The sequence below is a fragment of the Abramis brama genome, assembly GCF_963993115.1.
Source record: "Abramis brama genome assembly, chromosome: 7".
NCBI classification, from domain to species: Eukaryota; Metazoa; Chordata; class Actinopteri; order Cypriniformes; family Leuciscidae; genus Abramis; species Abramis brama.
In genome coordinates, this window is record NC_139969.1 from 2,984,601 (window position 1) to 2,996,798 (window position 12,198).

At 35.2% G+C, this 12,198-nt stretch overlaps 1 protein-coding gene across 1 annotated transcript; it reads right to left on the reverse strand.

Annotated features, from left to right (window-relative positions):
- Positions 1 to 4,769: 4,769 nt before the first annotated feature.
- Positions 4,770 to 10,432, reverse strand: loxl5b (lysyl oxidase-like 5b). The gene is made up of 7 exons (XM_084120775.1): positions 9,552 to 10,432; positions 9,331 to 9,439; positions 7,884 to 8,021; positions 6,605 to 6,761; positions 6,030 to 6,125; positions 5,828 to 5,943; positions 4,770 to 5,731 (listed from the first exon to the last, which is right to left on the reverse strand). The coding sequence occupies exons 1-7, from the start codon at positions 10,294 to 10,296 to the stop codon at positions 5,725 to 5,727; spliced, it is 1,368 nt and encodes a 455-aa protein (XP_083976901.1). The 5' UTR covers positions 10,297 to 10,432; the 3' UTR covers positions 4,770 to 5,724.
- Between the last annotated feature and the right edge of the window lie 1,766 nt (positions 10,433 to 12,198).

A 12,198-nucleotide genomic window follows, 5' to 3' on the forward strand; every position in this document is an offset into this window, starting at 1 on the left:
AAGTAATCTAATAATCATTATTAACTTAATATATCTGGACACTCAAGCACTGGTTGATTGACTCTGAAATTGCATTAGCGGTTCAGCATGAAGTGACTCTGGGAATCTCTTCATCAGGATCTGTGTGTTTGGAGAGCTGTTCAAACAGCACATGTTTGAGATGAGCAAACTGTTGGAAAACTAAAGCTTTTCCTCCATCAGATGCTCTATACGCTCTAAACTATATTTCCAATTAGCACCTATAGGGTTTACAACCTTGCTGAGGTTCACAAAGGATGTTTTAAAGAACCCACTAATAATACACTGTGTGTAACGTCACTTTAAATCTTCAAAGAATGATATTAGCAACACAAGAGTCCTGTTCAGGCCAATAAGAAATCAGACGTTGCTCAAAGATTATATACACTGAACAAAATTATAAACGCAACACTTTTGTTTTTGCCGCCATTTTTCATGAGCTGAACTCAAAGATCTAAGACTTTTTCTATGTACACAAAAGGCCTATTCCTCTCAAATCTTGTTCACAAATCTGTCTAAATCTGTGTTAGTGAGCACTTCTCCTTTGCAGAGATAATCCATCCTCCTCACAGGTGTGGCATATCAAGATGCGGATTAGACAGCATGATTATTGCACAGGTGTGCCTTAGGCTGGCCACAATAAACGGCCACTGTAAAATGTGCAGTTTTACTGCGTTTATAATTTTGTTCAGTGTATATATATAATCTAATGAGAATCACAACCAACAATAAAGAATATAAATTATATTTATCGGCTTTCAAATATAAATAATTAGAGGTATCGGCCAACATTTTCATATTGGTGCATCCCATATATATATATATATATATATATATATATATATATATATACATACATACATGTATATATATATATATATATATATATATATATATATATATTTTTTTTTTTTTTTTTTTTTACTTTGTTGTATGTTTGAATTTTGTTCTTTCCTATTTTTATTTTTTATTTTTAAAGCGCTTTGAGATGCTACTTTTAAAGGTGCTATAAAAAATAAAGTTTATTATCATTATTATTATTATTAAAACCAATTAACTTTATTAATCTTCAAGGAATTATATCATAGCCAACACAAGTCCTATTCAGGTTGTATTTCACATTAAAATTAATTAATTATTAGGAAATTATATTTTGCTTATAGAAAATGAAGCCACATATCAAGACGAGATGTTTTGCATTGTGACATTATTTTTATGACAATTCTCTCAGTCATTTTCATTATTGTACTGAAAATGAGATTGAGAAAAAACACATATGTAATATTATTTAAATATTTTACAATTTAAACCAGTGGATTACAGTAATAGGAATCTAATAAGAATCACTATTGACAATAATGAGGATAAAAATAAATAAAGCAAAACGTCTGCATACAGTTTGCATTAGGGAATAATCTTAATTGTCATGAAAAAAAGCTTTTTTATGCCAAAAATATTTGTTTTCATGAGATTTATGCCAAAGGTGTTGTAACGAACCATTGAAGAACTTGATTTTTTTAAAAGTGTATGTTGCATTTCTCAGTAATTGTCAATAAAAGCATCTTATTTGAGCAGCTCACGGCTTCAACAGCTCTCTGTTCAACAACAAGCTCTCTCTATTGACCCGGGCGAGACAGTAAATAAGATGCTGAGCATGTTCCCACTTTATGTCCTATAAACAGCATGGAGAAAGAGTCCATCTGCCATTCCTGAATGTCGACATGAGTCAATATTAGAGACGGAGCAGAACGAGCCGAGAGAAGCCGAGGAAATGGGATTTTTCCAGACACTTTCAAAAACACTGGGAATCTATTCTGGCAGAGCTTCAGCTTCTCCCGAGCGCCAGAATAAACGCCTCGTTCTGTCTTCATTCTCATTACGTTTAACCTCATTGGCTCTTGGGCCTTTGAGTCTAAAACATCCCTGAAGGATTTAACAATGTAAAACACTGATTCAGTGAGAATAATATTAGATACATAATTCAGACACACTGAGATCTTTGAGATATTTAAACCCAGAAGTAATTGGGATATTAATTAGAAATAGTTTTTGACACGAGTAAGTAAGATGTAGGGAGAGTTCTGGGATATATCTTTAATAATCTTTTTGGCATAACTTGCAATAACAAGTAATGTATGCTAAACTCTTCAAAAGTTTGGGTGGGGTTTTTTTGGGAAGAAATGGAAGATAATGTTACAAAATATTCAATTTCAACTAAATGCTGTTTCTGTCAAAGAATCCTGCATTTTTTATAATGGTTTCCACAAAAATATTAAGCAGCGCAAACAGTTTTCAACATTGATAATAATCAGAAATGTTTCTTTAGCAGCAAATCATCATATTAGAATGATTTCTGAAGGATCATGTGACACTGAAGACTGGAGTAATGATGCTGAAAATTCAGCTTTGATCACAGGAATAAATTACATTTTAAAATATATTCAAATAGAAAACAGCTATTTGAAACTGTAATAATATTTCACAATTTTTTTTTTTTTTTTTTTTTTTAATCAAATAAATGCAGCCTTAGTGAGCAGAAGAGACTAAAAACATTAAAAAATCCTACTGACCCCCAAACCTTGGCAATCTGAATTTCTTTAATGGAGACACACACATGTATATATATGTCTCCATTAACGTAATTTAGACTGTCATTCAAAGGCATATATACACATATATTCAAATATATATTTTCCCCACATTAGGAAATCTCTATGAGTGAGCTGCTGTTCAAATGTTTGCTTTCATGAACACAGACTATACGGAATAGAAAATGATAAATAAAGCATCCGTGTCTCACTTCCTATATCCTGTTTGCAAAGACCAAGAAAAAAAACATCTGCATCTGAATCTGCAAGAGGAACAGGAGTGGACAGAAGAGAGATTCATTCATTCAGCGCTGGTAGACAGACACATGGCCCGAGTGTTTCATAACCGTTCTTCACAGGTCAGTGTCAGTCAACAAGCCGAGATCCTGGAGAAAACTCTGCAGACTGATCAGATCACACCGGCTCCAAACGCACACTATAGGGAGACTGGATATGTGACCCTGGATCACGTCACCAGTCACATGTCGCACGGGTATATTTGTGGCAATAGCCAACAATACATTGTATGGGTCAAAATTATTGATTTTTCTTTTAAGCCAAAAATCATTAGGATATTAAGTAAAGATCATGTTCCATTAAGATATTTTGTCAATTTCCTACCGTAAATATATAAAACATTTATTTTTGTGAGTGAATGCAGCACAATCACGAACATAAATGAACAACTTTAAAGGAGATTTTCTCAATGTTTGGATTTTTTTGCATCCTCAGATTCCAGATTTTTAAATAAATGTATCGGACAAATATTGTCCTGTCCTAACCATACATCAATGGAAAGCTTATTTATTCAGCTTTCAGATGATGTAGGCCTATAAATCTCAATTTCAAAAAAATGACCCATGTGACTGGTTTAGTGGTCCAGGGTCACACATATGACAGTTTAACCCTCTGGTGCTGTTCGGTTAGGGTTAACATTTTAAAATTGTAAACATTTTTTTATTTTTTTTACTTCATCAGAATGGTACCAAACTTAATGGTAAAGGTTTTGGCACTTGCAATGTGAACACACACACACACACACACACAGACATGAACATGATTCAAAAGGGTTAAATGTTCCGGGGGAAAAAAGTCACACTCAAAATGAACTACATTAGAAACGAATGGGAGACGAATTTCATCTAGTGGAAATGTTTGGTACTACGGCCAAATAAAATCTCACTGAAAGCTAATTTTTTGAGACATCAGGCTCAAATTTTGAACACAACTTGTTTAAGTTTATGGCTTTGATTTTCTTGAAGTTTTAGAGTAAAACGCGTTTTTGAAAATATATATTTCATATAAAATTTTAAAATAGTATTTTTTGTGCATTTTTCATAATAATGAACTTAAACTTCTTATCTATGTATTGCTGTTTTCTGTGAAACTTCATGTGGCTCATATTCACAGGCTTTGAACAGTCACGGAAACGGCGCGTGTTGTACAAACAATAGGCTCAACATTTGAGGAGAGAAATGTCAAATGGTGACAGAAAACGCGACAAATGGAGTAAAGAAAATACGATTTAATTCGCTTACCTTTATACCGCTATATTTGTAGGCTATGCTAGCCTTTGTAGGCTAAAGTAAACAGGTCGCGTGCCGTTCGTCCCGCTGACACCGCAAATATGCAAATAAGGACGTTAACCCGTGGTTTAGGAATGTTTATGAATACATTGATAACCCGGGTAAATTATGAGCAATACCAAACGTGAAGCCCAGGATTCTCTTAACTCGAGGTTTAGAATGACCCAGGGTTAACTAGTTAACTAGAATGAAGGGCCAGGGTTAACTATTTCAAATGTGCAACACATAATTGAAGTATTAATTATTAATGAGATACATTTTTAGGATTGAAAGAAATTATATTCACATAATTAACATCTCTCCCACCTTGTCCACCATTTATAGATTTTTTTTTTTTTTGAATGAGTTGAAATGCATTCTGGGATTGCCCTCTGCATGCACAGGTTGTTTGTCTTCAAAGGAGGTAAAATAATGGGTGAAATGCATGTAAATACTCTGAAAGGTGACATTTTATCCTATTATAATCAGTACAAAATAAGAGGGAGAAAATGCATACGAATCTCTGCAGCTCAACAATATTCAGTTTTCATCTCAAGCATGAAAAATAAAAATCTGAAAATGACAAAGTGCCCCTTTTATAAACTTCATTAGGATGTTTATTAAATATAAACTAGGCTACATTTGTTCCAAAGTCATAATAAGAGGGGGAAATCTCCCAACCATGAAGACTTTCATCCAAACAGTTCGACCCAGTTGAATTTTTACTCTACCGTACAGTAAATACCACGAAGACGCAGTAAAAGGTCTCAGACTCGGATGTGTTTGGCTCAGTCTCAGCTCTCATTCCATGCGCTTTCATCCCACATCTACACTTCAATAACGCCTTCATTCCTGTTTAAACATTTCAACTGAGAGCTCATTTGAACTTTACTGTATTGAATGAACCGGTGATTTAATGAAGAAGGAGTTTAGAAAAGAACCACAATCCATTTTCTGTACTACATTCTCTCCATTTTTGTTTATTGCATATCAAGCCACAAAAACGACTTCTTCCATCCAAGTCCGGGATTTATGGAAAGATTCTTATAATCATGGCAAAGACAGAGGAAACACGCAGCAAAGTCTTTCAAGATGTTGCACGGAAATATCGAAGGACACCTGGAAAACTGAACCTTTTGAATATTTCAAGAGTATATTTTACACCTGTGGTCTGTGCCGGAGGAAAACACTCAACCACTGGGAATTCACCATCAAAAAAAAGTCTAAATAACACAAAACGCCCCTCAATATCATCTTAGCTAATATAAGAAAATGCTTATATTTTTTATAATCTGTGTAATAAATACAAACACTAAAAAGCGACATACTAATTAAAGTTCTTCGTTTAAAATAAATGTTAAATGACAATCTGTTAAAATGCAAACATCACAAAAACACTTGCAATAGTAATTTTTCAAACTCATCTAAAATAGATACAGTACTTTTGTCATTAAATATTATTCCAACATCTATAAGGAATGTTTCAAGTTAAATTATTATAGTTAAACCTATTATATAGGCCTTTAAAAAATCAACTTGTTGACCCAAGGGCTTTAACTCCTGTGGAAACGGAAAGAAAGATATACATGTAGTGGATTATTGCTCTGATTGCAATATTAATGTGCTGTAATAAATAACAAAAAGACATTTTCTCACCCAGTTATGATGCAGTTTCTTGTTTGGATGTAAATGCCAGTGTAAATGACCTCACATCGCACAACGTTATTGGAGAAGTCCGACTCGGGCACGAGGAAGTCTGGATTGACAGTGACCTGTACAGGAAAACAGGATCTGATTTAGAAATCCCGGCTGTGAATGCCATAACGTCAGCATCGTCTTTCCTCAACACCCATCATACCTTAAGAATGTAGTTCCCAGGAGCGACGTCTGTGATGTCGATCCATTGGCAGTCGATGTTGGCAGCGTACGTGTCGTGGCAGCCTGGGCTCAAACCCTGAAAATACAGCAGTGATATCTCTATTAATCCCAAACACTATATGTGACCCTGGATCACGTCACCAGTCACAAGTCGCACGGGTATATTTGTGGCAATAGCCAACAATACATTGTGTGGGTCAAAATTATAAAAAAAATTATTTTATGCAAAAAATCATTCGGATATTAAGTAAAGATCATGTTCCATGAAGATATTTTGTGAATTTTTTACTAAAATTTACTTTGTGAGTGAATGCAGCACAATCACAAACATAAATGGACAACTTTAAAGGAGATTTTCTCAATATTTCGATTTTTTTGCACCCTCAGATTCCAGATGCTCAAATAGTTGTATCTCGGCCAAATATTGTCCTATCCTAAAAACCACACATCAATGGAAAGCTTATTTATTCAAAAAACAGTTTTTGTGGTCCAGGGTCAGAAATATGTCAGAAATGTTTGCAATAGCTGAGCTGCTGCTCTGGTGTGTGTTTGTACCTGTGTGTGTGCAGTGCATGCGTATCGGCGGTGAAAGCCAGGATCGCAGCCAGTGTCTTCCAGACAGAAACTGGCCTTGTGACCCTCAGCGACCTTCCGCCCAGTGTTGATGTCCAGGAGATCGTAGTGACTGAATGCATCCATGCTGTGATAGTGCCTGCATGTGGGATTCAACACAATTCAGATGCATGAGTCTGATAATAATGCACTGTACATGTGTTTCATAAGCACTACTATTACTATTGCTCGTACATAATGATTTGACCTAGCATTTATAACACCTCTAGTTATAAAACCAATATGCATCACTCACATACATTTTATGAAATGCATCACTCATACATTTTATAAAACAGATATGCATCATATTGCATCAGTCACATACATTTTAGAAAAAAGATATGCATCACTTACATAATGCATCACTTGCATAAATTAAAAAAAAAGATATTGTATCAGTCACATACATTTTATAAAACCGATATGCATCACTTACATCAATTTTGTAAAACAGATATGCATCATATTGCATCACCCACATCAATTTTATAAAACAGATATGCATCACTCACATACATTTTATAAAACCGATATGCATCACTTTACATAATGCATCACTCATACATTTTATAAAACTGATATGCATCACTTGCATACATTTTATAAAACCGATATGCATCACTCATATAATGCATCACTCATATAAATTTTATAATACAGATTTGCATCACTCACATAAAACTGATAAACAGTTCTGATTCTAACTGCATGAGAAGTGGTGTAAAAAGAACTACTGTATATTACATAGGCTAGTATATTGCTGTTTATTTTTTAAAACTAATAAACAAAACTTTTTATTGAACTTTGATGTATTTTATAATATTGCTGTTGCTCTCAAGTTATAAAAGCAATAGGCATGAACTGCAGTGATTGGAGGGGGTTTTAGTACTATGATTTTATCATAATTTATAAAAAATAATAATTAGCAAACCATTTAAATGCATCACATAAAATGTATAAATCAAACGGTTCTGATTCTAAATTCTGATTGCATGGACCGTGGAGTGAAATGAACTATATTACATGGCTTTTAATACTAAGAAATGTAACTTTTTATTGAACATTATTGTATTTTATAATATAGCTGTAGCTCCAACTTTATGAAAGCAGTTTGCGTGAATTGCAGTGATTGTACAACATTAAAGAAGGTTTTAGTGCTATTTTATAATAATCTAACAATTGTAATAGTAATAAGTATTGTATAATTCCTCCAACTCACTGATGACAGCTGTGCCACTCCCACTGATGTCTGGGTTTGACCGGCAGAAAGTCAGTCGTTCCCATGTTTCGGACTTTCTGTGGGAACCGAAGGAGAACCCTGTAGTCGATGTCTCTCACCGTGGGTCTGTACGCAGATCTGAGAGATGAAAGATATGAGCTTATGGATCACAGGGTCATGAGAGGTCACGCCCCCAGCAATACTGATGATGACTGCACACTAATGAATATAAGTTTGGATAAAAGCTCTCACTAATATTCAAACCATGCAACATTTATTTCCAGACTACACTAAGTCTGCTATTCAACATGGTAAGAAATTGCAAACTCAACATGTCTGATTATCATTGCATTAGGTAAGAACATTGACACTGAGGTATTTTTAAGTATCTAAATATGGGAAGTCGTTTTGACATTTTTTATTATATGCAGGATATGAATTTGTGATATCAACAATTTAATTTCTACTAGTAAAAACTATAATTCTTGATATCAACAATGACATCATCAGTTGCAGAAGTTTTAATTCTTGATATCAAGAGTTACATTTAAAAACTAGTAAAAACTATAATTCTTGATATCTGTAATTGTATTTTCACTATTAAATGTCACCATATAGGCTGCCATTCAAATTCAATTGTTGATATCAAGAATTGATTTCTTACTAGTTTAGCTTACTAGAAAATTCCAATTTCACATATCAGAAATAAGATATCTCGAATTAAGTGGTTACCAGTGCAAATGTCTGTTCTTGATATCAACTAGTAAAAATGTTCATTGTTGATATCAATACTTCGATTGTCACTAGTGACAATGTTAATTTCTGATTTCATGACTGTACTAGAAAGCCATTTTAGATATCTGAAATAACTCTCCTAATTATTGATATCAGAAATACATTTTCAGATAATAGAAATAACAAATGTAACATGTTGACATACATTTACAGATATCAAGAATTAACATTTCAACTAGTGGCAACTGAGTTCTAGATTTATGATTTTACAAGTAACCACGGAAATATTGATATAAAAAATTATGATTTTTACAAGTAAGGATTGTATTTCTGATATGTGAAATTGGTAAGAAATCATTTTTTTTATATCAACAATTGAATATGAATGTCATCCTATGGTGACATTTAACTAGTGAAAATACAATTACAGATATCAAGAATTATAGTTTTTTTTTTACTAGTTGAAATTTAATCCTTGATATCAAGAATTCCTATTTCAGCCAGTGATGACATCATTGTTGATATCAAGAGTTAACATTTTTACAAGTAGAAATCTAATTCCTGATATCAAGAATTAGCATTTTAACTAGTGAAAATTGAATTGTTGATATCAAGAATTCATATCCTGGGAATAACTGAAAGTCTAAATACTTTTTGGGGCCGCTGTAAATCTACATGATAATAATTCATAAGATGAAGTGTATTCACACACCGCGCCAGGCAGTTCTCCTCCGCCGCGCACCGGAGCGCGTACATCTGGACGCGCTGGATATATGAGCCCGCCTGGATGGAATATGGATCTGGCACAAGGTCCGGAAGACCTGCAGACACGCACAACACAAGCATAACCTATACTGAAAACACAACATTTAAACAAACCCCGCGCATTGCCACATACATTGAGGTTAAATTCGTGCTTTACGCACAGCTCACCGTTCTGGAAATACCTGGTGCCATACCCGGTGCCCGGCGGCGGTCTGCGGGGAATGAGCGTCCTGCCCCCGGGAGGATAGATGTTGTAGAAGACGGTATTCCTGTTGCGTGGATCATCTCCTGGCATACTTTCAGACGTTGTTCCCTGCTCAACTGGGACATTTGGAGCTTGCGCTCTGGGGAGACCCGCTTCATTATTTCCATAATCTGAATCTAAGGTGTTTGGAGTCTCCGTGGGCGCGGCCAGCTGTTGGAGATTGGCAACCACTGGCGCCCTCCGTGCGGTATTTCCCCCCTGTGCAGGGGCTCTTCCACCGCCTGAGTATTCAGACAGGACCGTGGGGTTAGTTCTGGTTCCTCCTGGAGCTATTCTGAGCCTCTGGCGCACATGCATTTGACTGGCACCCGGTGCGCGGCTGTTGGCCACTATATACGGCATGCGGTCGGGGCCCAAAAGCGCGGTGCTGCTGTCCGGTACGCTGTTAGTGGGTCTCTCAACCGATTCCACTCGAATTCGCATGGTCCTGTCCCGGGAAGCATCTCTGCTCGAATAAACCCTGGACTGTCTTCTGGACGCCACCGGTGCGTGATACTCAGAGCCGGTGCTCATTAAACTGAACACCTGGCCGTTATTCACCCACTTGATCCGGTTCCTCCAGGGCGCGGAACTTTGCGCGCTGATAAAATTAGTCAGTCCTTGAAGTAAATATAAAACTAAAATCAAGTTTGGCATCTTGAGATACATTTTAAACCTGGACAGTCACTGATATGGGTTCCCAGCACAGATGATGTGGGACTCTGGAGTGCGTAAACGGCATAGTCCGAATCTTCCTTAGCGAGCCACTAGAAACGGGCAGAAGAGAAGCGGACATACATTTATCAAACTGTGGGAGTTCACGCGCGCATGCACAGTCAGCAGCATTCGCTCTTAACCCTTTCCTCGCCGAACAAATTGGTGTCTCGATCCTTTTGTTCAAACACCGCAGGCAAAAAGCTTTTTGTAGTGAGTTAGGCCTATACGTTTGATGAATTATCAAATGCATTTACATGAAATGTATAAAACATAGTTTCAAACACATCAATGTCACCTGGGATAAAATCTGGAATTCTTATATTTAAGCCTGTTTCATAAACAGAAGGTTTCAGGATTTTGGTAAAAGACAGATGTGTTGAAAATCATTTACCTGATTTGTTGCTCTCGGCCTTTTAATTGGCTTGTAAATCTCTCATTATGACCCTGATGATCATTGCATTACACTGTAATGTCCACAGGATGGCAGTGTGCACTAACAGAAACACAGGCTGATTTAGATTCAGGTCTTTTCTCTAGCAGTGATTTTGGATGTTGGATTCAAACCACTAACTGCACCAACAGCACATGGACAGCATGCATTGAGAGGAACATAATGAACTGAAAGCTTGAACTGTGTTTTCAAGACTAGAGTATTTTTCACAAATGTCAAAACAATGGTTTGATATTCTCATATGTTGCTCATTTCCAGTTTACACTGGGTGTTTGGGGTCAATATGATAATGTATAAAAATATGATAATATATAAAAATACAAATGATATATAATTTTTACTTCTCATCTATACGTTTATGCTGTTTTTTGGAGAATATGAAGTACTTATATATATATATATTTACCGCAAAATTCCTCAACTACACTATTAGCATGCATATAAAAAATGACATTTTTATGAGAAAAAAAAAAACTTTTATGAAGATCAAAATTAAATATGAGTTCTTTCTAGTTAGGGATCCTATAGAGATCCACTCATTTTTGCAATAATACAACATAAATTTGCAATAATGCCACACAAGTTGCAACTAAAAGGCAAGACATGATTGTAATCACATTATATATTCCAATTAAACAAATGTATAAAAATAATTAACTTTAGAATAAGAAATTAATTTTACAATGTAAATAACCAACAAAAAATCTGCAATAAGCAGACATGACCAGGAGTGAGGAATTTGTGTGTGTGTGTGTGTGTGTGTGTGTGTGTGTATGTGTGAGTGATCATGTTCACTCACACACTGCAGCAGCGCAGCAGATCTATTCAGCCAAACCAAATATATCAACATTATCATATCCATTACAATGCCAAACACTCCTGGAGCTGTCATGACAAATATACACACTGCTATACTGTATACTGAATATAACCACATTTGTACAAATGGATCAGCAGTTATGAAAGTAAGAAACAATACTACGAAAAGAGCATTATCAGAGCAACCTTTCCTCACAAAACACAATAATCAATTTCAGACCATAAGACCGTGAAAATGCTACAGTGAAAAACTGATGAAAATTGCATAGGTTATTATTATTACATTATGGTGTTTAGTGTTTCTGTGAATGACACTGTGCAGCTTCTATATATGAAGAGTTCAGATGCAAAAGCCTCTAAGTGCCATCTGAAATTTTCTTCTAGAATGATCATTTTTATCAAGCTTGTATATTTAAGTTCAATAGTTTCACTTAAATGGCAATGCAAATTACCTATTAATTGTCATTTAAGTTAAATTACTGTACTTAAATATACAAGCTTTATAAAAATGATCATTCTAGAAGAAAATTTCAGATGGCACTTAGAGGCTTTTGCATCTGAACTCTTCATATATATATTAGGCC